At 45.5% G+C, this 27,172-nt stretch overlaps 1 protein-coding gene across 1 annotated transcript; it reads left to right on the forward strand.

Moving 5' to 3' along the window:
- The first annotated feature begins 243 nt into the window (after positions 1–243).
- LOC106556624 (IgGFc-binding protein) lies at positions 244–27,172 on the forward strand. Its single transcript, XM_087728025.1, has 11 exons — positions 244–313; positions 2,666–2,731; positions 4,508–5,779; positions 9,629–10,227; positions 11,980–12,544; positions 15,114–15,706; positions 16,911–17,481; positions 20,338–20,537; positions 23,221–23,601; positions 24,627–24,913; positions 26,594–27,172. The coding sequence occupies exons 2-11, from the start codon at positions 2,689–2,691 to the stop codon at positions 26,598–26,600; spliced, it is 4,518 nt and encodes a 1,505-aa protein (XP_087584151.1). The 5' UTR covers positions 244–313; positions 2,666–2,688; the 3' UTR covers positions 26,601–27,172.

A 27,172-nucleotide genomic window follows, 5' to 3' on the forward strand; every position in this document is an offset into this window, starting at 1 on the left:
ACTGTTGTGAGTTTTAAATTATACATTGTTATGCTTGTTTTTTTAAAAAAATTTCTCTGTGTCCCCCTTCCCCGGTTCGAGTTGTGAGCCGCCCTGAGTCCCCTTCGGGGGAAAAGGGCAGCATACAAATATAATAAGCTGAACTGAACTGAACTGATATAACCCGTCCTGTTCTTTAATAATACAACATTAAAATTCGAGATGTGCATTTTCTAATTCTGGGCTGCTGTTTTTGCTCACTGGCACAAGAAAGAGGGTAACAGTTGTATGAAGAGGCAGAAATCCAACAAGTGCCTGTCTCCCTAATTTCAAGGTAGGATGATTGGGAAAGATTTGCTGGTTAAATTTCTTTCTTTCTTTTTCTTTCTTTTTTCCCTTCTCGCTTTTACTTACGCTTTTGCAAAGTACAGGATTCTGAGTAACAGGGGGAAAAATTTCTTTTGGCAGAATCTTAATTACGAGCCGAAAGGCATTTGAGATCACACAATTTCCTTCTTTCCTATTTTAGCTCTTCAATTATGGATGAAAATGGTCTCATTTTTTTTAAAAAACAGCTGTGGGACTCTAATTTCAATATACTGAAAATCTCCCTGGCAGAAGCATCTGCTGTGCAGGGGCGGGTGGAGGGAGTGGGGAGGGGAGGAGGGGAGAGGAGGAAGGGAGGGGGAGGAAAGGCAAGATGGTGGCTAGCCCCCTTTAAAATGTATTTATTTCTTATTTATTTAAATTTATTGACTGCCCAACCTATGCAACAACCCAGGGGTGGGTTTCTCGCCCCGTTCCAACCAGTTCGGTTGGAATGGGGCTGGTGGTGTCCTCATGCACGCGTGCAGCGCACGCATGCGTACTAGCATATGTGTGATGCTCCAGCTGCTCCTGGAGGATCGCGCAGGCACTGAATACGTCCTGCGCATGTGTGGAAGTGCAGAACTCGTCAAAACCGGGTAAGCAACGTGGGCGGACGTCTGGGCCCTTTGCCGTTCCCGGAAGCTACTTACTTCCGGGTTCGCCGACCAACCGGTTCGCAGGGACTGCCGCGAACCGGTTGAAACCCACCCCTGCAACAACCTGAATAAATAAACTAGGCTTCAATCACTCCGTTGTGGTCACCATCTAAACTTTTCTGACCCCTCTCCTTATTCAGGCATTGCTGCTGACTGTGGTCTTCTGACCCCTGATTTCCCCCACCACCACCAGAGGTGGGTTCCTATGCGTGCAGGCAAAAATATTTTGGGTACTGAATTGGTAGTAATGGCAGCAGGAACCCACCCCCGCCCCCACCCCTGGGTAAAATAAACAGCCTGTTCCTTTTACTATTTCTTTATTTGCTCATCACAACAATTACAGTTTAAAAAGTACTCAAAAACAATTTAGAACAGGATGTTTGTCTTATTTAACTCCTGCCTTTAATATTTTACTAATATCCTGCCTTTAACAACTCAAGCCAGCAAACATACGTAATACTGCTTCCTTCTCCTATTTTCCCAACAACAACCCTGAGAGTGAGAGAGGGACTGGAGTCGACTAAGGTCACCCAGCCAGCTTTTAATGCCTAAAGCAGGAAGAGAACTCACAGTCTCCTGGCGATTGGCCCAGGAGTCAGCTTTCACGCCTAAGGCCGGATTAGAACGTCCAGTCTCCCAGTTTCCATCATGGTGCCTTAGCCACCAGGCCAAACTGGTTCTTTATTCTATATTTATATTAAAATACATACACAAGATATTTACAGAAGCTATTAAACTATCGTTAGCACTGTTCCTCTTGTTTCTGATGAATGATTTGAGAGAGATGAACCATCTCTAATAGCCCAAAACTATTCTATTTATTAGTCCGTCCCCCCAAAAAGAGATTATGTATGATGTGAGTTTTGTAGCTCTCCAGTAAACACTCAAAAATAAGTAAAATGTTTCTCAGATTGCAGGGAGCTTCGGTAGCATTTATCTTATCCATATGGGAAACTTTTGTTGGTCTTATTTAGATTGAGCTGTATGTGAGTGAAGAATAGCTTTTACTGAATCATGGAGATTACTACTGAATTGAGCCCCTCTGTTCGCAAACACATTTGAAGTTAATGTGCTATAAAAACATGGAGAGTCAGTTTGGTGTAGTGTAGGGAGCTACCTGTGGCTCTGGAGCCGCATGTGGCTCTTTCATTCCACTGCTGTGGCTTCCTGTCACCAGTCAGCTCCACAATTGATAGGGCTTTTGGTTAGGACAAGTAGAGGAAAAAGGATGCTGCGGTAGGAGGAGACTCTATAGTGGGGGAACACGCCCTCCAGAATTGAACAGGGGGCTTCCCATTAGGACCTTTGTGGCTCCTTGAGTGTTTAAGGTTACAGACCCCTGGTGTAGTGGTTAAAGCATCGGATTAGAAACTGGGAGATGTGAGTTCTAGTCCTGCCTTGGGCACAAAGCCAGGTGGGTGAGCTTGGACCAGTTATTCTCTCTGAGGCCTAGGAATCAGACCACGGCAAACCACTTCTGAAAACTTGTCAAGAAAATGTAAGGACTTGTCCAGGAAGTTGCCAGAAGCTAAGACGAACTTGAAGGCACGTATAGACACACAAATAAAAACACAGAATGTCTTTCAACAGCCAGAAGTTGGAAAGACAAAATTTCCCACTGAATGTAGGACAAGGACTGATTTTAATAACTTATTTTGCAGCTTCGGTTGATAGGCGTTCAATCATGGAGATAATCAACCTCTGGAACAAGTTGGGTATGTTTTTTGGTGAGTACTCCATGCCATCCCTGGTGCCCTTTGTTCTCTTTCGTAAATGGAACAAGTGGGAATGTAATTGCACAAGAGGCAAGTCATCACATTCTGTGCTGATGTGAATGTAAGATATTCTTCTACGTTTGGCAGAAGACACAAGATTCCTGGCCGTAGCTTTATAACTTTCTGGCCAGATAAATATTGCACAAATCAAGAAATCTTTGGAACTTTTCAACATGTTGCCTTCAATCGAGAGAAGGAGATTGTGTGGGGAAGTAGCCCCTGTCCAAGCTTTGAATAAAATGATACAATCTTAGTAGAAAAGAGAAGTGATAGACAAGAGGATCAAACATAAACAAGGGCAAGAGGACTAATAGATTAAGAGAAATAATGGACAGAGACGCTGTACATAAATCACAGACTCCTTTGGCTCATAATGCACAGGCTATTTGAAAGATGGTCTTGTTTAGTCATTGTATTTCATCACCGTTATTGTAATGGTATGTGGGGAAAACCTTGGGAGACTGAGCCAAGAGACATTGCCTGGGGAATTGTCAGATAACAGACAGTGTAGCTCATAACTGAATAGTGGCCAGAGTAAAAAGCTCAAAAGAGATTCTCCCTGGTTTCTTGGGCAATAAAGGAGATGGGATGGGGGAGGAAATTGTACTTCTAGTCTTGCAAGATTTGTCAACATAATACTACAATTAAGTAGAAGTAGCTCTTGAGCCATGGTAGCACAGTGGTTAGAGCAAGGGTGAAATCCACTAGGTTCTGACAGGTTCTAGAGAACTGGTAGTAGAAATTTTGAGTAGCTTGGAGAACTGGTAGTGTAAATTTTGAGTAGTTCAGAGAACCGGCAAATGTCACTCTGGCTGGCCCCAGAATGGGTTAGGAATAGAGATTTTCAATAGCAGTTAGACTTATATACCGCTTCATAGGGCTTTCAGCCCTCTCTAAGCGGTATACAGAGTCAGCATATTGCCCCCAACAACAATCCGGGTCCTCATTTTACCCACCTCGGAAGGATGGAAGGCTGAGTCAACCTTGAGCCGGTGAGATTAGAAACGCTGAACTGCAGATAACAGTCAGCTGAAGTGGCCTGCAGTGCTGCACCCTAACCACTGCGCCACCTCGGCTCTGCAGTAACCTTATTTTGCAGTAACCTTCCCCTGGAGTAGGGTGGGAATGGGGATTTTGCAGTATCCTTCCCTGCCACCAAGCCACACCACACCCACCAAACCACGCCCACAGAACCGGTAGTAAAAAAAATTTGAATTTCACCACTGGGTTAGATTCAGTGCTGCAGGCTACTTCTGCTGACTGCCTGCTGCCAGCAGTTTGGCAGTTCAAATCTCACCAGGCTCAAGGTTGACTCAGCCTTCCATCCTTCCAAGATGGGTAAAATGAGGATCCAGATTGTTGGGGGGAGGGGGGGCAATAGGCTGACTCTGTAAACCGCTTAGAGAGGGCTGTAATGCACTATGAAGTGGTATATAAGTCTAAGTGCTATTGCTGTCAAAATTCCTGTCTGGTTCGTCCTGTGAGGCTGACGTCAATCTTGCAAGTGTGAAAATCCAATTGTTCTCGCCCCTCCTTTCCTATCCAAAAAACTAGAGAGGGTCTCTACAGAGCCTCTTTCCCCATTCACTATTAACTGTGGGCTTTCTCTTATCTGACTGTTCCCTAGGCAGCAGCTCTCTGACCAAGGTCTTTCTCACATACCACCAGGTATATTTTGAGATTATTTTAAAATGCTATAATATCTAAATTTTCCTGTTCCCTACTTAGGAATTTTGAGTTGGTCTTTCTGGATCATGTTAAATGTCCTCTCCATCCCCGTTTCCTCAAGCCCATTAGGAAAAGAGTTTCTGACTGCATTCATGCAAAATGGTTACCCACGAAGGTTCCAGGGAGATTTTAAGCTTCTCGTCACAGGTTCCGTTCAGTCCACATCTGTTACTATCTCCATGAAACAACCTGCGCTGAGGGTAACGGTCAACGTGAACGCTGGAGAAACACTCTCAGTGAAAATCCCACCAGAGGCTGAGATGGTTGGAAGCAACATTTTTGACAATACACTCACCATCCGGGCTGACAATGATATCTCCATTGTTTCCCTGTCCTACAAACCACAGTCCACCGGCACCACTATTGTCTATCCCATGGAAAGCTTGGGTACCGAATACTATGTCGTGACTCCAAATGTGGGTACCGATCGCTACCGAGAATTTGCCATTATAAGCTGGGAAGAAACCACCTCAATTGATATCTACCTGAAAGGTCCTGTGACTTTCCGAGGGAGGTCCTACTTACGAGGAAGCAAGTTGACCATGTCCCTTCAACCTTATCAGGCTGCTCAGTTCCAAGGCCAGGTGGACCTCTCTGGTACTAAAATAGTCTCCCAGAAACCAGTGGCTGTCTATAGTGGACATACATGTGTCTCCAGGCAAATTCAGTGTGACCACGTCCTTGAACAGCTTTTGCCCGTGACAAGCTGGGGCACAAAGTTCATTGTTCCCTCTTTAGCTTTTAATACAGAGTATGACATTGTGTATGTTTCTGCTTCCCAAAGCACTCGGGTTGATGTCCAAAATGGACAAATCAAGACTGCTAGGATTGTGCCAGCTGCCCGGGTAGTATTTTATGGCATTCAAGGCACAACAGCCATGTCCATCTCAGCTAGTTCTGCCATCCAAGTTATGTTTTTCAGTGACGGTGGCACCTTTGGGAATCTTAAATACGATCCGTTCTTCATGGCAATACCTGATATCTCCAGCTACTGCCTGGCCTATAACACCTATAGTAGTGACCAGTTTGAGAACTATGCCCTGATCATTGCCAAATCTTCAGAAACCTCCGGGATCACTGTGGACAGCAGGCCGTTGCATAGTCTGCAATGGCACATAGTTTCTGGCACCGATTACTCTTGGGCTGCTCACAACTTAGGCCAAACCACAAATACCATCCACAGAATAGAACATCCCAGCTCCCCCTTTGGGCTGTTGAGTGTCGGGATTGCAAATGGAAAGGCTTGCGGTTCTCCTGCTGTTTGCACAAGTGGTAAGAGGGAATTGATTCTTTCTTTATAACCTTGACTGTGTTTCAGTGGTGGGTTGCAGGCGGTACGCCCCAGTATAGGCATACTGGAGCCTGCCCGGAGCACTGGGTACTATTCCGGTACAGTGCTCTGGAGGGTCCACCCACCTGCCCGAGCTCCTTACCTGTCCTTTAAAGCCTTCGGCGCTTCTGCTGGAGCATCGCGGAGGCTTGCAGAGGCATTGCTGGCAGATACCACACATGCGCGCACCATGCTTATGTGCTTATGCATACCATGCACGACCATGTGGGCAACGCCAGGCCCGTTCCAACCGTACCAGTTGGAATGGGATCCGGACCCCACCACTGCTGTGTTTGCCCAATATGTGTTCACAGCCAGGTGAACAAAAGATGCATTTGGATAACATGGTAAGCTTGATTAATACACAATTTGGTGTGGGTTTTTTTTTGTGGCTTAGAATCTTTATTACATGAATCCCACCCATTTGGTGGGTCCATGATTTAAAGCATTCTGCAGAGATGGGGAATGAATTAATTCAGTAATCAGATTCAATATAGTGTTTTAAGATTATATTTCTTTCTTCCTTTAATTGACCTTTGCCTAACCTGACGCCTTTCAGATATATTGGAGTATATTCTTGTTATTTATCCTATATGTGAAAGGCTTTTTAATCAACCTGACATATGTTGCATCAGCGTGATGCAATATTATGCAATGTAATACCCTGTTTCCCTGAAAATAAGACCTCCCCGGATAATAAGCCCAATCAGGCTTTTCAGCGCGCACTAAAATACTGAGGGGAGGGGAGCCACAGGGGTAAAGTTCAGGCACCATTAACTGGAAATCAGATTCGGCTCGGCAGAAGAACATGCCAAAATATTGCTCCTAATAAATGACTGGATTTCTTTTGAACTTTGTCTCGAGGCTCGTAAATTAATTAGGTCCCCTTTTGGAAACTTCACATGGGTGCTAAAATAAGTCCTTCCCCAAAAAAATATTGCAATACAGCAGCAGTCATGATGTGACCATGCTCACTGCCTCCTGCACCTCAAAAATAATAAAACCATCCCGAAAATAAGGCCAAGTGCTTATTTCTCGGGGGGGGGGGAATAGCAATAGCAATAGCAGTTAGACTTATATACTGCTTCATAGGGCTTTCAGCCCTCTCTAAGCAGTTTACAGAGTCAGCATATTGCCCCAAACAATCCGGGTCATTTTACCCACCTCGGAAGGATGGAAGGCTGAGTCAACCCTGAGCCGGTGAGATTTGAACAGCTGAACTGCAGAACTGCAGTCAGCTGAAGTAGCCTGCAGTGCTGCATTTAACCACTGTGTCACCTCGGCTCGATAAAATGAAAATAAGACTCTGTCCTATTTACGGGGAAACATTGTAATATTAACTATATACCAGGAATGGGTCTATTAACTTTGTACTGTATCTGAAGGCTTTTAAGAAGTTGGCCATTGTTGAAAAAAGAAGAAGATAACTTAGGGGAAAACAATTGATTTAATCTATCCAACCTCCCCCAGAAAATATTGCTGTGGAATCCCAAAGCTGATTTCACACATGACAATTTGGATGTAATTTTTCACTCCCAACATCTCTCTCTGAAGGCCCACACTAATACAAACAGTGGGGGGTGGGGGTGCATGGGGGGATTTCTAGGGGAGAGTTGAAACAAGAAATATTTTTCATGCAAACTTCATTAGATCAACATATTTCAAAGTCCAAAATGGAGATATCCCCTTTTGCAGTAGTGCTGCATTCATGATATTCAAAGCCGTCTCAAAGATGGGTTTCAATGGGATAGAAAGGGGAGGTAATGGGAAAATGACACCCATTAACATACATTAATTTATCCTAAGATCTAAGTGCTTGGAGCGGTGAATCTTCTGAATTAATCAACAGTGGAATGTATGGCTGGGTTGTGTTTTCCTCTCTCAGATCCCTGCAGAACGCTCAAGTGCAGAACGAACGAAAGTCTGAAAAATACAGTATATACTGCTTCACAATGCTTTACAGCCCTCCCTAAGCGGTTTGCAGAGTCAGCCTATGGCCCCCAACAATCTGGCTCCTCATTTTACCCACCTCGGAAGGATGGGAGGCTGAGTCAACCTTGAGCCTGGTGGGATTCGAACTGCCAAATTCCAGGCAGCCGGCAGGCAGCACTCATACCCTGCAGTACTGCACTCTAACCTCTGTCCCACTGTGGGTCATCCTTCGAGGTCAGTAAAATGAGGACCCAGATTGTGGGGGCAATAGGCTGACTCTGTAAAACTGCTTAGACAGGGCTGGAAAGCACTGTGAAGCGGCATATAATTCTAAGCGCTATTGCTCTCTGCTTTGTTTGCTCTTGTTCAAAGTTACAACAGCACTGAACCAAATGACATATAACTATTTTTCACACTTACGACCCCTTGCAGCATCCTCATGGCCATGTGATCAAAATTTGGACACTTGACAATTGGCATGTATTTGTGACAGTTGCGTTATTTCATGTGATCCTCATGTGTAACCTTCCCAGCTGACTTCCAACAAGCAAAGTCAATGGGGGGAACCACCTTTGCTTAATGGCCAAATGATTCGCTCACCAACTGCAGTGGTTCCCTTTACAAGTGTGGCAAGAAAGATAGTAAAACGGGCAAAACTCACTTAACTCACTGTATTGCTTAGCAAGGGAAATTTTTGGCTCACTTGTGATCATAAGTCAAGGACTACTATATTTCACACCCCCACACCTCCCAGGGAGAGCTTGGCAGCTGAACTGTAGGTCATATTCCTAAAGATGCTTTTAAGGATGTGGACCAATTTCCTTCTGTTCTGATGTCTCTCTTAGGCTTACAATACAGTACAATACAATAGCAGAGTTGGAAGGGACCTTGGAGGCCTTCTAGTCCAATCCCTGCCTAGGCAGGAAACCCTCTACCGTTTCAGACAAATGGCTATCAAACATCTTCTTAAAGACTTCCAGTGTTGGAGCATTCACAACTTCTGGAGGCAAGCTGTTCCACTGATTAATTGTCAGGAAATTTCTTCTCAGTTCTAAGTTGCTTCTCTCCTTGATTAGTTGCCATCTGTTGCTTTTTGTTTTACCTTCAGGTGCTTTGGAGAATAGTTTGACTCCCTCTTCTTTGTAGTAACCCCTGAGATATTGGAACACTGCTATCATGTCTCCCCTGGTCCTTCTTTTCATTAAACTAGATATACCCAGTTCCTGCAATTGTTCTTCATATGTTTTAGCCTCCAGTCCCCTAATCATCTTTGTTGCTCTTCTCTGCACTCTTTCTAGAGTCTCCACATCTTTTCTACATCGTGGCGACCAAAACTGAATTCAGTATTCCAAGTGTGGCCTTACCAAGGCATTATAAAGTGGTATCAACACTTCACGTGATCTTGATTCTATCCCTCTGTTTATGCAGCCTAGAACTGTGTTGGCTTTTTTGGCAGCTGCTGCACATGGCTGGCTCATATTTAAATGGTTGTCCACTAGGACTCCAAGATCCCTCTCACAGTTACTACTATTGAGGAAGGTACCACCTATACCAGTGTTTCCCAACCTTGGCAATCTGAAGATGTCCGGACTTCAACTCCCAGAATTCCCCAGCCAGCATTCGCTGGCTGGGGAATTCTGGGAGTTGAAGTCCGGACATCTTCAGATTGCCAAGGTTGGGAAACACTGACTTATACTGTACCTGTGCATTTCATTTTTCTTGCCTAAATGTAGAACCTTATGCTTGTCCTCCCCCTCTTTGAAAACAACATTTGCAGAGCTTCTCGGCATCTGGGGCAATTTGTGATTTAAATGTGTGGTTTATTAATCACAATCCAATATTTCATACTCTCCCAACAGCTCCCAACTGTCCTGAGAACAGCCACTATGAAGCCTGTGCGAATGCTTGCCCAGATACCTGCTCTGAGCCGTCCGCCTCCTCTGTCTGCACCCTGAATTGCATACCAAATTGCCAGTGTAACAGCGGCTACGTCCTCCATGACAGCAAGTGTGTCCCTATGGACAGCTGTGGCTGCCTCTACAAAGGCCTCCATTATGAACCGGGAGAAGAGTTCTGGGAAGACGAGAAGTGCCTTTCCCGCTGCAAGTGTGACCCCAGTCAGGGGCCGATAAAATGCTGGACAGCCAGTTGTCAGGCCAATCAAGAATGTACCACGGTCAATGGCGAGCACCACTGCAAAGGGTCGGGTTACTCCACCTGCATTGGAACTGGAGACCCTCACTACACCACCTTTGACGGGCGGAAGTACGACTTCCAGGGTAGCTGCATTTATGAGATGGCCGGGGTCTGCTCCGAGGACAGCCGCCTCACCCCGTTTTCAGTCAGGGTAGAAAACAACAATCGGGGCAACAAGGCCGTGTCCTTCACCAAAGTGGTGACTTTGGAAGTCTACAATATGACCCTCAGCCTGAGCCAGGAGCATCCACACAAAATTCAGGTAAAAAAAAAAATTACTAAAGGATGGATGGAGAAGCTGAAAGAAAGGGAAGGGCGTGGCTCGTTAGGGGCAGAGTGTTGAATGAGTCAGCTATGAATGTCTGAGACTGCAACTTGATTGCTGCACCAGGATAGAGGTTAGTTAATGTTTAAAATAAAGCCTTCCCTCCTTTGCCCTCCTCTCCCCTCCTTCCTTCCTCCCTCCCTCCCTTCCTTTTCCTTCCTTTTCCCTCCCTCTTTTCCTTCTCTCCTCCCTCACTTCTTTCCTTCCACCATCCTTCCCTACCTCTTTTCCTTCTCTTGTTCTCTCCCTCTTTCCCTTTCTTTTTCCCTTCCTCTTTTCCATCTCTCCTCCCTCCCTCCCTTCCTCTTCCTTCCTTTTCCCTCCCTCTTTTCCTTCTCTCCTCCCTCACTTCTTTCCTTCCACCATCCCTCCCTACCTCTTTTCCTTCTCTCGTTCTCTCCCTCTTTCCCATTCTTTTTCCCTTACTCTTTTCCTTCTTTCCTCCCTACCTCCCTTCTTTCCTTCCACCCTCCCTCCCACCTTTCCTTCCCTCTTTTCCTTCTCTCCTCCTCCTTCCCTCCCTCCCTCTTTTTATTCTCTCCTCCTCCTTCCCTCTGTCCCTCTTTTCATTCTCTCCTCTTCCTTCCCTCCCTCCCTTGGCAGATATTTTCTTCTTTTCAAATCTTTTTCCTACATTTATTACTACCAGTTCTTTAATTCATCCTAATCTCCTTGAACTTGCTCTTCACTGCTTTTCACTTCTTCCTTCGTTGCACACCGCTATAATATTTCATCTTTGCTATGTGGCGCTACATCTCTCCAATGGCCACATCAGCCAAAATGTAAATTGCAGTGACATTTTTTAAAAAAAAAATCCCAAAGAGCCGAGGTGGCGCAGTGGTTAGGGTGCAGTACTGCAGGCCACTTTAGCTGACTGTGATCTGCAGTTCAGCGGTTCAAATCTCACCGGCTCAAGGTCGACTCAGGCTTCCATCCTTCCGAGGTGGGTGAAATGAGCACCCGGACTGTGGGGGCAAGTTGCTGACTCAATTTGCTAAAAAAATTGTAAACCGCTTAGAGAGGGCTGAAAGCCCTATGAAGTGGTATATAAGTCTAATAAATAAATAAATAAATAAATAAATAAATAAATAAATAAATAAATAAATAAATAAAGAAAGAAAGAAAGAAAGAAAGAAAGAAAGAAAGAAAGAAAGAAAGAAAGAGTTCCTTATTTTGCTTCTGAAAATTCCCTATACAGACTAGCTGGGAACTGTTTCTAATAAAGGAGGTAGGAAACGTTCAGTTGTGGCATCATCACACATCATCTTAACATAAGCAGCTCCCTACCTCCACCACCCCGTATAGTACCTCCCAAACGTCAAGTTATTTTATAAAGTTTAACTTAAAAAAAAAAGGTTACCTAACTTTACCGTGAGTACAATACAATACAATAGCAGAGCCAAGGTGGCGCAGTGGTTAAATGCAGCACTGCAGGCTACTGCTAGATCAGCAGGTCAGCGGTTCAAATCTCACCGGCTCAGGGTTGACTCAGCCTTCCATCCTTCCGAGGTGGGTAAAATGAGGACCCAGATTGTTGGGGGCCATAGGCGGACTCTCTGTAAACCGCTTAGAGAGGGCTGAAAGGCCTATGAAGCGGTATATAAGTCCACTGCTATTGCTATATTGCTATTACTGGCAAAATAATTGAAAATTCACTGAAAGAGATCCTTGGTCTTCCCTGTATCCCAGGTTAATGGAGTCTTGATGGACCTTCCCTTCTCCTATGAAAACAAATTGAAGGCCTACCCCAGTGGAGTCCATGGCTTCATCAAGACAGACTTTGATCTGCGTGTCAGCTTTGACTGGTACAGCTATGCCAGGGTCATTGTTCCAAAAACCTATGCCAACGCACTCTGTGGCCTTTGTGGCAATGCCAATCAAGATCCAGGTGACGACCTTCTCATGAAAGATGGAACACAAGCAGAGGATGAAATCCAATTTGCAAACAGCTGGAAGGTGAAGGAGGTCCCGGGGTGCTCCACGGGATGTACGACTAACTGTCCAGTCTGCAATGATGAGCAGAAGCAAATCTACAAGGGAGACCAATTCTGTGGCATCCTGATAAAAAAGTATGGAGCGTTCAGCCAATGCCATAAAAGGATTGATCCAACGTCCTACTTTGACGATTGTGTCTTTGATACCTGTGTGTACAAGGGCCATCATGAAACCCTGTGTGCTGCCATCAGTGCCTACGGGGCAGCCTGCCAAGCTCTGAACGTCCATGTTAAGCCGTGGAGATCAGCAACTTTCTGCAGTAAGTGTTGTGTTCAGGTATTTTAGCCACAGTCTCACACTTTCACAAGAACAACTCTTCTGGCCTTTCTATGATTATTCTGTTCCCAAGGTAGAGAATCCTCCTAGGAGTCAACCACGTATTAGTGGACCTTCCCTGAAAATATAATTTCAGCAAATATTACTTTGTTTGTGTTCTGGCCCCACTCCGTCCAGTAATGAAGGCAGAGACAGGCTTAGCTGTTTGCCACTCTTTATTCACAGCAATTATAATCCTGTTGGCTGAAAGTCCAGACACAACTTATTGGCAAGACATTGGCAGCAACCCAGACTCCAACAGGCACAGTTCAGTTCAGTTCAGTTTATTCAGTTTGTATGCCGCCCTATTCCCGAGAGACTCAGGGCGGCTAACAATCAGAGGGGAAAGGGGAGACAAAATAAAAATAAAAAGACAAACAATTTAAAAATACAACAACCTTGGATGGGGCTGAAAAACTCAACAGCCCCAGGCCTGCCAGAACAGCCAGGTCTTAATTGCTTTGTGGAAAGCCGGAAGGGTGGTAAGGGTCCAGATCTCAATGGGGAGATTGTTCCAGAGGGCCGAAGCAGCCACAGAGAAGGCCCTCCCCCGAGGGGTTGCCAGTCGACACTGGCCAGCAGATGGAATTTGGAGGAGACCTAGTCTGTGGGATCTAATAGGTCTTTGGGAGGTAATTGGCAGGAGGCGGTCTCTCAAGTACCCAGGTCCGATACCATGTAGGGCTTTAAAAGTAATGACTAGTACCTTGAAGCATGTCCGGAGACCAATAGGCAGCCAGTGCAGCTCGCGGAGGATAGGTGTAACATGGGTGTACCGAGGTGCACCAATGATCGCTCACGCGGCGGCATTCTGGACAAGCTGAAGTCTCCAAATACTCTTCAAGGGCAGCCCCATGTAGAGTGCATTACAGTAGTCCAGTCTTGAGGTCACGAGGGTGTGAGTGTCTATTCGGAGGGCCTCCCGGTCCAGGTAGGGTCGCAATTGGTGCACCAGGTGAACCTGGGCAAAGGCCCCCCTGGTCACAGCCGACAGATGGGGTTCTAAGGTCAGCTGTGGGTCCAGGAGGACTCCCAAATTGCAAGCCCTTTCTGAGGGGCGTATAATTTCACCCCCCAGCCTGGAACACAGGAACACGAGGCAGACCAGACAAGGAGTTCTCCAGATTAACACTAATGGTTTTGTCCTGCAAAAGGACTCCTCCCAAAGTCTCTTCTTATATACTCTCTTGGGAGGGGCCAAACCACAACCACCTGGGCTTGATTATCTCTTATGAGTCTGTCTCCGTAATTGCTGCCTCCGTTTCTCCACCCTCCGTTGCCTGGCATCAGGGACAAACTCCCTTTGATCTTCCCCACTGCTCCATGCCTCAGGCGCCTCCTGGTGGCCAATCAGCCTGCTCTGTCTGAACCCTGCCCAGGGTCCTCCACATCTTCCATAGCAGACTCATAGTGATCCTCACTATTGGAGTCCATCGGCAGCTCCAATGGCTCCTGCTCGGCTACAACAGATTTGCATAGACTTTCAAGCTTGGTGGTGAGCCAATTTTGATGGCACAGAAAAAAAAATATGTTGCCATTTGATAGACTCACAAGGGTGTAATTTATGCAAATTACACCATAGGACTGTGATGGTGAACCTATGGCATGTGTGCCCAAAGTGGTACATGGAGCCATGTCGCCTGGCACATGCAGCATCGCTTGTTCCTCTTCTGGGTTTCTGATGCACCTGCGCAAGCAATGATCAGCTGCCCTTCATGCCTGCAGAAGTGCCGGAAACTGGAAGAGGTGGTCTTCCATTTTCCAGTGTGAGCATGAGCACCAGCCAGCTGCTTGTCATGCACACATGCGCACCAGTAACTAGAAGACTAGCATGTATGCTCATGTGCATGCCAGAAACTGGAAGTTCATTTTCTAGCATGCTCATGCCCACTGGATAGCTCCTCTTCCGGGTTGTTGCTCCGGCAAGCGTGCATGCTCTCTTTTCGGCACTCGGTGCTGAAAAGTTCCCATCACTGCCATAGGTGACATCATGTTACATGTGATGCCACTGCAGATACCCCTCTGGCCCACCCCTCTTCTCTGGTGATTGTTCCCTCACAAAGGAACATTTAGTTATTCATCTATATCCTGCCTTTATTATTTTTACAAATAACCCAAGGTGGTGAACTTATCCAAAACACCTTTCTCCTTGTGTTTTCCCCCACAACAAAACCCTGTGAGGTGGATTAAGCTGAGTGGGAGTGACTAGCTCAGCTGGCTTTCATGCCCAAGGCAGGACTAGAATTCACAGCCTCCCGGTTTCTACTCTGGTGGCCTAACCACTGGGACAGGGATCTCCAACCTTGGCAACTTTTAAGACTTCTGGACTTCAATTTCCAGAGTTCTTCAGCCAGCTTGCTGGAAGTTGAAGTCCACAAGTCTTAAAAGTTGCCAAGGTTGGAGACCCCTGCACTGGGAGACCATGACTTCTAGTCTTGTTAGAAGGAAGAGTGAGTTCTACCCCTGTTAGAAGGAAGATCTAGTGTTTTTCTTCCCCATTCTTTCTTTTGCAGGCCTTCCCTGCCCGCACAATTCCCACTATGAACCCTGTGGAAATGGCTGCCCTGCCACTTGTCAGAGTCCCTCGGCTCCAAAAACCTGTGAAGCTCCCTGCGTAGAAGGATGTTTCTGTGACCCTGGATTCATTCTGAGTGGAGATCAATGCATTCCCCTAGAGGAGTGTGGCTGTACGCACGAGGGCAGATACTACAAGAAGGGAGAGGAGTTCTACCCTACCACCTCTTGCGAGGAGAAGTGTCACTGTACGGACAATGGAGCAATTGAATGCCACCCATTACCTTGCGGTGCTTATGAGGTGTGCAGGTTGGAAAACGGGATCCAAGGTTGCTATCCTCTGGGATATGGAATGACCACAGCTACCGGTGACCCTCATCACATTTCCTTCGATGGGCGAACTTTTGATTTCCATGGCTCTTGCACTTACGTCCTAGCCAAAGTGTGCAGCAAGGATCCCAAATTAGTGCAATTCTCAGTGTTGGTGGAGAATGAAAAACTTGAACAGTGGCGCACATCTACAAGAAAAGTTATAATCTCAGTGCAAGGATATTCCATTCTCCTCGAAAGGGGAATAAAGTGGAAGGCCATGGTAAGTGCCTAATATGTTAGCGTGAGTGAACAACAGATGCTGATATTGCCCACAAATGTAAATATTTCACATATGTGGCCAGGATTTTTGTTTATGCCTGCAACTAAGCATGTGTGACTAGAAGTTAAATCCAGTGTCAGGGTTCCAAGTGAGATCCCTAACAAAAGAAGACTCCGAGGCTTGAGATTCCTCAAAGTTCCATTTTATTAGAGACGTCATATTGGCACATCTGGGAACATCCAAATTTGAAAGTTTCCAGGTTTTTCCCACCCAAACAAAAGTTCAAGTCCCTGCCCAGCACCCACATGTCCATCACATGGTCCAATCAAGCACCGTCCCAACTAGAGATGCCTCCCATTCATGCCACTGCAGGTGCAGGGCAGTGGTGGGTTTCAAAACTTTTTAGAACCTCTTCTGTAGGTGTGGCCTGCTTTGTGGGAGTGGCTTGCTGGCCATGTGACTGGGTGGGAGTGGCTTGCGACCATGTGGCCGGGTGGGAGTGGCTTGCCAGCCATCTGACTGGGTGGGTGTGACCAAATTGTAAAATGTGGCGAAACTCACTTAACAATGCTCTTGCTTAGCAACCAAAATGTTGGCTCAGAAACTCTGGCATTGAAGTGTGCAAGTCTTAAAGCTGTCAAGTTACAAGACCCTTGCACCCCTAACCCTTTAGAAAAAAAAAACCAGGGGTGTTCAAACTTGACAGCTTTAAGACTTGTGGACTTCAACTCCCAGAATTCCTCCTCTCGCTCTTCATCTTGTTGATGTGTGGACGGGCGGAGGGAGGGAGCTGGAACCGGTTCTAAACGGCACTCTAGATTTGTGGAACCTCTTCTATAGAAGAGGTTAGAACTGGCAGGAACCCACCCCTGGTGCAGGGCAAGATGTCCTTGGCTCTCTGAGAAAGGAATGTTATTGTGACTATATCTACCCCACTCCATATAATCCCCCCCACAGTTTCCCACAGTAATAAATGCAGCAGGCCTGAAGGAACAATGCAAAAGATGGCTTCCAGGCCTGACACATCCTTCATCTAAACCAGAAATATCAAACCTTGGTTACTTTAAGACTTGTGGACTTCTACTCCCAGAATTCCCTGGCTAGCCATGATAGCTGGGGAATTCTGGGAGTTGACATCCATAGAACTTAAAGTTGCCACGGTTGAACACCTCTCGTCTAAACTATATCCTATGTCTTTATACAGGTGAATGGAGAGTATTATACATTGCCAGTGAGCACCGTTGATGGAAAACTTTGGATCACACAAGAAGGAAACAACATCATTGTCCAGTCACCTTTTATTCTCCAAGTCCTCTATGATGCTTCCTCACATGTCCACCTCTCAGTTTCTAGCACGTATCATGAGCACCTGTGTGGCTTGGGTGGCAACTTCAATGGTGACCAGAGTGATGATTTTATGCTGTCTAACGGAAATATAGCTGAAAGCATGGATGAGTTGGGTGCTTCCTGGAGAGTTGCTGGGGACAGCGATCAATGCTCTGATGGCTGTGGGGAGAACTGCCCTACCTGCAGCGCTATCCAGACTGCACCCTACGAAACGGAAAGTTCTTGTGGAATGATCCGATCCAAGACTGGTCCCTTTAAAGACTGCCACCGATTGGTTAGCCCCTTTGACTACTTCCGATTTTGCCTCCATGACATGTGTTTGGCCAATGGTGCAGCAGATACCTTGTGTCAAAGTCTTCAGGCCTACACGGTTGCTTGCCAGCTAGCTGGAGCCAATGTTGGACCTTGGAGAAGACCCTCCTTCTGTTGTAAGTTTGAGATGGTTAACGGCCACTTCTTTTGGGCTGTTGTATTTCCAAGGCAATGTCTTTATGCAAGCTTATGTTAAAGAGACACCAAAACCATTGCATCTTAGATCTGTGCGACACAGCAGAGGTGGGTTCCTACCAGTTCGCATCTATTCGGTAGAACCGGTTCGTCAAACCTACCGAACCGGTTAGAAGAGGTTCCACCAGTGGACCCGGAAAGCAGGCCACACCTACAGAAGAGCTTCCAAAATTTTTTGAAACCCACCACTGACACACAAACACACACACACAGACTCACACAGAGAGAGAAAGAGAAAGGAAGGAAGAAAGGAAGAAATAAAAAAAGAAAGAAAAAGTGAGAGAGAGATGAAAGAAAAAAAGGAAAAAGGGACAGAGAGACAAAAGGAAGAGAGAGAGAGAGAGAGAGAGAGAGAGACAACATATGGCCAGCAAGCCACTCCCACAAAGGAGGCCACACCCACAGAGTAGGTTCGAAAATTTTTTGAAACCCACCACTGCGAAACAGGTACAATGAGGTGTTTGAAAATATTGGTAGCTCAGGGCTTGGAGGGTGAATTGGACTATGGGAATCCTCTGAGCTTGGTTTTCACCTGCAGATGTTTCATTGGTATAGTACAGCCTTTATTCTCATTGTACATCATGTATACAACGAAATTGGCTTTAGCCTCCCTGGTGCAATCCAAAATGACAAAAAAATACAAGCAACATAAATAGTATAAAGAATAATCCCTATGCAAGTCATTAGGAGGGAGAAAAGAAAGAAAAACTGGTCATACATTTCTGCATGTGCATGGAATGATTGTGGTTGTGTTTAAGAGTCTGACAGCCCAAGGATAGAAACTATTTTTAAACCTTATGTTTTTGGCTGGCTATGCTTTGATGTCTTCTGCCTAATGGCAGAAGTGCGAAGAGACACTGACCAGGGTGTGAATCACCTTTGAGTATTTCTCTGCTAAAGCTGCGAGACCTGGCAATGTCATCCAGTGGTGTTAGAAGGCAACCAATGGTTTCTCGTGCCGAGTTGATCACTCTCTGTAGTGCCTCCCTGTCCGCAGCAGTTAAACCAGCATACCATACTATAATTATTCATTAGTCCCCTAAGTAACAACGAAGAAGCTACTTAGATAGTAAATCAAAGGTCTGCAAGTAAAAACTAAGCAATCAACTTTGCCATGTCACTTCAAGTATCAGTAGAGATACAACCTGCCTTGAGCTCCAAGTGAAGAATCAGATACAATAGGCTTTATCTTCTTTACAGAAAATATCTCAGATCTACAGTTACGTGTAGTGGTATGTGATGCCAATATTGGAGTTTTCTCAAAAGTGATTAAAATAAACCCACCTTTCTGGGCTTTCTGATTTTTCTTTAAGACATTTTGCTTTTCATCCAAGAAATAGAATAGGAATAGGAATAGGAGTAGGAGTAGGAGTAGGAGTAGGAGTAGGAGTAGGAGTAGGAGTAGGAATAGGAATAGGAATAGGAATAGGAATAGGAATAGGAATAGGAATAGGAATAGGAATAGGAATAGGAATAGGAATAGGAATAGGAATAGAGCTGGAAGGGACCTTGGAGGTCTTGTAATACAGCCCCTTGTTCAAGCAGGAGACCAAAGTATTTCAGGTAAGCGACTGTCTTCTTAAAAAAACTCCAGTGATGGAGCACCCATGATTTCTGAAGGCAATCTTTCCCACTGGCTAATTGTCCTCACTATTAGGAAGTTTCTCCTTAATTCCAGGTTGCTTCTCTCTTTGGTTAGTTTCCAACCATTGTTCCTTGTCCTGCTCTCTGGTGCTTGGAGAATAATTTGACCCCTTGTACTTTATGGCCCTGGCACGACAAAACCGCGGTCCACTAAAGTGTGCCCAATTAAAGCACGTCGCTGACGTCATCAGCAGCGCGACAACAGCGACCGCGGAGAAAAAAGGGCGCTTTAAAAAGCGCTTTGAAAGCAAGCCGATTCACGTTAAGGTAAGGGTTAGGTTTAGGTTTAGGTTTAGGTTTAGGTTTAGGTTTAGGGTTAGGGTTAGGGTTAGGGTTAGGGTTAGGGTTAGGTTAAGGGTTAGGTTAAGGGTTAGCGTTAGGTTTAGCGTTAGGTTAAGGGTTAGGTTTAGGGTTAGGTTAAGGGTTAGGTTAAGGGTTAGCGTTAGGTTTAGCGTTAGGTTAAGGGTTAGGTTTAGGGTTAGGTTTAGGGTTAGGTTAAGGGTTAGGTTTAGGGTTAGGTTTAGGGTTAGGTTTAGGGTTAGGTTTAGGGTTAGGTTTAGGGTTAGGTTAAGGGTTAGGTTTAGGGTTAGGTTTAGGGTTAGGTTTTGGGGGGTTAGGTTTAGGTTTAGGGGTTAATTTTAACTTTAGTGCTCACAGCGTGCTTTTTTCGTCGCACTGTGATGACGTCAGGTACGCGGTTTCGTCGAGCGCGCTTTAGTCGACCGTGGTTTTGTGGTGGAACCCTTTATGGCACCCAGTCAAATATTGGAATACTGTTATCATGTCACCCTAATTCTTCTTTTCTTTAGACTAGCCAAACCCAAATCCTGCAGTTCCTCTTTAGTCTCCAGGCCTTTGATCATTTTAGTTCCTCTTCTCTGAATTTTTTCCAAAGTCCCAACGTCTTTTTTGTAGTACGGTGACCAAACTTGGTTATAGCATTCTAGGTGTAACCCAACTTCAGTTCCTTTGAAGTTCTTGGTTGAGAAGCACAATGTCTTGGAGAAGACTCAGAAAGTCCACTTTAGAATAAAAGGACCTTTGGGACAACCATGACCTGGATGAATGAGAACAACACTGAAGTTTTAGTGCCATCTAAATGATTATGGTTTCTTCCATCTCGCTCTTTTCAGCTCTTCCCTGCCCAGCTCACAGTCATTATGAGTTGTGTACTCGATCCTGCGACTTCACATGTGCTGCTTTATCTGCTCCAACCCACTGCACAGGAGAATGTTTTGAAGGTTGCCAGTGCGACGATGGCTACGCCTTTGATGGGGAGGAATGTGTGTCTATGGATAAGTGCGGATGCGCTTATGAAGGGCGTTACATCAAAGTAGGTGTGGTTCATGAAATAAGTTCTACGTGACTCAACCAGGGAGCTTTATTTTTATTTATTTATTTTGGTGACAGAGCCTGGGAAAAATTGCTCTGAAGTTATTGGTCACTGCCCATGGTTCAGAAATTGTAAACATGTTGCTTTTAGCTCTCTGGAAATATTTGTGCAATTACAGATAGTGCTCGCTTAATGAGCGTTCAAAGCAGGGGTGGGATTGAACAGTTTTAGCAGCTGGTTCTCTGCCTGGGTGGGCGTGGCCATGTGTGGCCGTGGCCTGCGCCATGGCAGAGGGGGTGTTTTCGCCCACCCAAGGCTCTAGAGCAGTGTTTCTCAATCTTGGCGACTTTAAGTCCTGTGGACTTCAACTCCCAGAATCCCCCAGCCAGCGCAGCTTATTGAAGGAGAGCAACATTTTGAGGTTAAAGAAATCTTAGATTCCAGGAAACATAGGGGACGCATCCAATATTTGGTGTCCTGGAAACATTTTCCCCCTTCCCAGGCTGAATGGGTGGACAAATCCCATGTCAGGGCTCCCAAACATTTACAGAAGTTCTGCACCAAATATCCTGATAAGCCTTAATTTTAATACATGCTGTTAGTTGTTATTGTTGTTTTGTTTTGTTTTGTTTCCTGTTTCCCTAGGGATGATGTCCTTTTCTGAAGGAGGGCCGGATGTCAGCCTCTGCTTCGCTTACTTGCTATCGGCTGCCATAGAAACGGGGAGGGTGGGGGCATGGTATTTGGGATGGGAATAAATAGGACAGGAGGTGATATGAAAAAGGGAGTTTTCTTCTCACCATCTTCTGTGCATGCTGGTGGCCAATATTTGGACCTGATCAAGGCTAACTGTCCTGCATACCAACATGATGATGCCTTTTGGAGATGCAATCCACATGACACCTAAGGGAGTTGTAGATTGAACACTGGGGTGGGGTCGTTGGAGGGAGGGGCTGGGTAATCATTTGATATGTACTTGTTCGCGCCTTTTGGGCTCAGATCTTGCTTTTCTTTCGCTGCTATCTTTTCAAAACCATTAAAAATATTTTAATTCCACGAACAATGGAATTGAGAGTTTTCTTTCTTGGTTATTGATGGAGGCAAGCCTGACAAATATTTTCCAAGATACTCAAATGGTCTTTTCTTCCCCCACCCCAAAAATTCCCACAGCTTGAATTGATTTTAGATTACTTAGGTTCAGTCAAAGTTTCTTCTTTTTAATTTTTTTTCTCAGTCCTTCTAACAGCCACGTGATGTTTTAGAAAAGGGTTTTTTTTCATGTATAAACCTATTCATTTATCAGTTACCGTGCTCTGCCCTAATTGCACAGCAGCTGTTTCAAATTCTGCACTGATCTGCAAGAATTGTATGAATATGTGATGCTAAATTAGACAATTTTCTCATCCTAGCTAATGGCATTTAAAGTAGGTGTAGCAGCAGCTACTGGTTAGCAAAGATTATCAATTGTGTTACTCACCCTGCTTTCAAGATCAGGGATAATAAACCCTTTTTCAGACGAGAAAGGCTTAAGTTAGGTTTTATAACATGTAAGAGGGTCATCGTAGTAATTTAATGTTAATGTTTACGGAATGAGTCCTTGACTTACTACCATTTATTTAGTGATCATCATTGAAGTTACAGCACTGAAAAATAACCGTTTTTCATATTTGCACTGTTATAGCATCCCCATGGTCATACGATCAAAATTCAGAGCCTTGGCAACTGGCATGTATTTATGAGGTCATGGCAACACCTTTTGTGGCCTTCAGACAAGCAAAGTCAAGGGGCAGATTCATTCAATAATTACTAAGCTAATCACTGCAGTGGTTCGGTTAACAACGGTGGCAAGAAAGGTTGTAAAATGAAGCAAAATGAGCTGCTGTGGTGCAATGGTTAGAGTACAGTGCTGCAGGCTACTTCTGCTGATCACTGGCTGCCTGCAGTTTGGCAGTTCGAATCTCACCAGGCTCCAGGTTGACTCAGCCTTCCACCCTTCCAAGGGGGTAAAGGGAGGACCTAGATTGTTGGGGGCAAGAGGCTGACTCTGTAAACCGCTTAGAGAGGGCTGTGAAGCACTGTAAAGCAGTATATAAGTCTAAGTGCTGTTGCTATTGCAAAAATTGACTTAACGTTCTTCCTTAGCAGGGGAAATTTTGGCCTCAATTGTGGTTGTAAATCAAGGACTGATAACTTGGGTTTTATTTAGTTGGACTTAATATCATTCCAATGCTTATTCCGCAAGTATTGTTCACCTGTTAGAAACTGCTAGTGGACGTAACATTTTCAGTTGTGTTGTGTCCCCTGTGTTTTAGTGGAGTAACTAGAGATTGAAGTAATCCCATGGCTTTTATTCGGTGGTTTCACTGATGAAATCAGGAACCACCATTCAGAGCAATATACTGATTCTCTTTCCTGGTTTTGATCTGATGAATTGGAGCAGCTGATGCATATCCAGTTTGGCATCCATTCTGGGCAGCAAAAAAAAAATGGCCTTGCTCCAGAATGTATAAGCATTTGGAGTTAAATTAGCCCCATTTTGTAAAGAAGTGTGTTTCTTTATAATATTGCCATTTGTTTGGCTTTGTTTATTCTGCTGCATGCATGATTTCCTTGGTAGAGATAAAGTAATTTTTCACCAGAGGGTCTGTGTGTGTGTGTGTCTGTGTGTATAATTGCTCTCCAGGCAAGGGAGACCATCCTCTCCAATGACTGCTCCGAGAAGAGGACTTGCAACCCATTTAACCGGCTCGTCCGTGTCAAGAACCGCTGTGCTGTGGGAGAGACCTGTATGCTGACAGCCAAAGGCTACAGCTGCTCAAGACAGGAAGCCCGCTGCACTCTCAGCCAGGACATGTGGTTCAGCTCCTTTGACGGAGCCCAAGGGAAGCTTATGGCCGGTGGTGCTTACAAGCTGGCATCCTACTGCGACGAGGACTCGCCCTCCTGGTTTAAACTGGTGGTGGATATCAATGATTGCAACGATCAGATGGTGCCTGTGGCTACCACCATCCGTGTCTTCTTCCGGGAAGCCTTCATCACGGTGACTAGCCTCAAGGAGACTTGGGTAAGCGGTAGCCCAACAGGGGTCATGGGACTGCCATTTGCATCTTTCCCGGCTGGTTCTCAATGAGCAAAGTCAACGCGGGAAGGTAGATTGGCTTAATGCCTTCATGCAGGGGTGGGATTGAAAAATGTCAGCAACCGGTTCTCTGCCCGGTTGCTGGGTTGGCATGGCCATGGTGGGCGTGGCCATCTCAGCCTCCTGCACCATGGTGGGGGGGGGGTTGGCAATAGCAATAGCAGTTAGACTTATATACCGCTTCATAAGGCTTTCAGCCCTCTCTAAGCGGTTTACAGAGTCAGCATATCGCCCCCACAGTCTGGGTCCTCATTTCACCCACCTCGGAAGGATGGAAGGCTGAGTCAACCTTGAGCCGGTGAGATTTGAACTGCCGAACTGCAGATAGCAGTCAGCTGCAGTGGCCTGCAGTATTGCACTCTAATCACTGTGCCACTTTGGCTCTTTTCACCATACCCTGGCTCCAGAGGCTTCCCTGAGCCTCCAGGAGGGTAAAAATGGCCTCCTCCGGGCTCCAGAGGCCCTCTGGAGACCGGAAACAGACCTGTTTTTGGACTTCCAGAACTTCTGGTGGGCCCATTTTTCGCCCTCCCAGAGCTTCCACGTGGGCCCTGCACTTACCTGGCATGATTAACGGGCTGCGTGGAGATTCCTAGGAGGGGTAGGGTAGGGTGGGTGGGAGCAGCCAGTCCTTGCAACTACCGGTTTGATGAACCAGATATAAAATTAACATTCGGTTCACCCAAACCTGTGCGAACCAGCTGAATCCTACTCCTGCATTCATGATTCACTTAAGAACTTCAGTGATTTGCTGAAAAACCATTGCGAAAAAAGACAGCAAAATTGGGTGCAACACCCAACCACCACCTTGCTTTGCCACCGAATTCTGCTCCCAATTGTGGCCATAAGTCAAGGACCACCTGTACTTAAGTCCATGATAAGCCCACAACCACAGAGTCTGGAGCCCAAGAATCCTCACGTTCCAGATATCTCCATGGCTTTCCTTTCAGGTCAATGGACTCTTGTTCCAGCTGCCCCATAACGTCTCTTCCACCATCTCGATCGCCGAAGCTCAGGACAGCATCGTCATCAATCAAAACTCCCAGCTCCAAATTCTCTACAATCCCAATGGCGAAATAACCGTGAAGGTCACCAGCAACCTGGCAGGGAAGTTATGCGCCCCTTGTGGGAACTTTAACGATGACGCTTCGGATGACTTAAAGCTGCCTAACGATCAGATGGCGGGCAACATCACTGAAGTTGTCGATGCCTGGAAGGCCAGGGATTTCTTAGAATGGTAAGCAAGGCTATTTGCAGCTTGTGACAGCTTTAGAAACTATATCATCAGGGTGGCCTTCAACTTATAACCGTAATTGTGCCTCAATTACGGTCATGAGTTATGCCAGTTGCTAATTGGGTCACCATGAGACTGTGTCTGACATTATAATCTTTTAGCAGTGCGTGTAAAGCAAATCCCACCATCATTAAGCACTTCTATTGTCCGCAATGGGCATTTTTTTTTGCTAGAAATGGGAAGGAATGTCAAATTGCCATCACATGACTGTGGGACATTGCTAATGGCCATATGTCAAGGTTCCGACTAACGGACCCAACCAAATCAAAACTCTGAGCCTGGAATCTTCCTCATAGGCCAGTTGCTGAGTGCCAAAATATGACCATGTGACTGCAGGGGAGATGCCCTCAGCTGTCAGAATCTCAAATCCAGGTTGTGCAGTAACAGTGGTGGGATTCAGCTGGTTCGCACCTATTCGGGAGAACCGGTTGGTAACTTTCTAAGCAGTTTGGAGAACCGGTTGTTGGAAGAAATCTCCTTTTGTTTTTTTCCCAACTTTACAGGGCTAATCCTGTAAGGAAGGCAGGAAGGAAACTTTCTGGTGTTGTTTCTAGCCTAATCTTTATTGCCCTGCTTATAGAAACTGCCTCTCTGGTTAACCATTGTAACAGCTAAGGTGAAGCACCCATCAACCTGAGTGATATTGAGTTGGCCATGCCCACCCAGTCACATGACCACCGAGCCCCACCTACCCTGCTGGTCATTAGGGCAGAGAACCGGTTGTTAAATTATTTGAATCTCACCACTGTACAGTAAGTAGTCCTGGGAAGCTCTGTCGTTGCTTTGAATAGTCCCTAAGCAGCCGGTCATAAGTCAAGAACTACTTGTAGTTTAGTCTCATGGGAAGCCACTGTTATCGATCACTTCCTGCAATGACTAAATAGCCGTGAAGAATTTCTATTCCTGTACTTAGTCTTCCAAAATACGAAATATGCAATGCATAGGCTCAGATTGAACCTTCATAGTGAACCGGTGAAATGAGGCTTTCAAGAACTTGAAGTTAGCGCTACATAGCAACAGCAGAACAAAACCGAACAGAATAACAGAGTTGGAAGGGAAATTGTAGGCCATCTAGTCCAACCCCCCTCCCTGCCCAAACAGGAGACCCTATACCATTTCTGACAGATGGCAGTCCAGTCTCCTCTTGAAAGCTTCCAGTGATGAAGCTCCCACAACTTCTGAAGGCAACTTCTGTTCCATTGGTCGATTGTTCTCACTATCAGAAAACTTCTCCTTATTTCTAGGTTGAATCTCTCCTTGGTCAGTTTCCATCCATTATTCCTTCTCTGGCTTTTAGGGGCTTTGAAAAAGAGGTTGACCCCCTTCCTCTCTGTGGCAGCCCCTCAAATATTGGAACACTACTATCATATCTCCTCTGGTCCTTCTCTTCACTAGCACTAGCACTTAGACTTATGTACCGCTTCATAGTGCTTTAAAGCACTCTCTAAGCAGTTTACAGAATCAGCAGCAATCTGGGTCCTCATTTTACCGATCTCAGAAGGATGGAAGGCTGAGTCAATCTCAAGCCGGTCTGAATTGAACTCCTGGCTATGGGCAGAATCAGCCTGCAATTCTGCATTCTAACCACTTTGCCATAACTTTGTCTTCTGCTTCTTCCCACAGTTATTAATTCCCAAGAGAGCAGATGCTGCTTTGAATGGTAGGTGATTCTCCAAATTACAGTTGCTTCGTCATGGGTACAATCTGAATGACAGAGATATGATATCTGAATCATCAGACTCTGAGCTGGATTTTTCCTCCTTAAGTCTTTTTCAAACAAAAGGTGGTGGAGTGGGTAGCAGGGGATACCCAGGAGAATACATTTGCTGCTTGATACATTAATATGCAATCAATTATTAAATCTGGTAGTCAAGAATAGAATCCCCAAATGAAACGGTAGCATATAATAAGCAGATTGCGATCATCTTAATGGCTTGTAGGCGTCCCATAAGCATCTGTCTGTCTAGTGTAAGAACCTTTTATCATATGCTTTATCTTCAACAGGGCCAATTGCTTTGGGAATGTCAGTGGGAACTCCGCATCTGGCACCCCACTGGCATATTCAGAACCCAAAATGTGCAAAACTATTGCTTTCAGCAAGCAAGCGTTATAAATTAATACACACGCTATAAATCCTTTGATATCATTCAGATATTGATCAACCCCATTTCCTTAAGTACTTCTGAGCATATTTGTCTGAAG

This window comes from Thamnophis sirtalis, unplaced genomic scaffold, assembly GCF_051295495.1.
Source record: "Thamnophis sirtalis isolate CommonGarterSnake01/CBP01778 unplaced genomic scaffold, rThaSir2_p1.2 scaffold_13, whole genome shotgun sequence".
Taxonomy (NCBI): domain Eukaryota; kingdom Metazoa; phylum Chordata; class Lepidosauria; order Squamata; family Natricidae; genus Thamnophis; species Thamnophis sirtalis.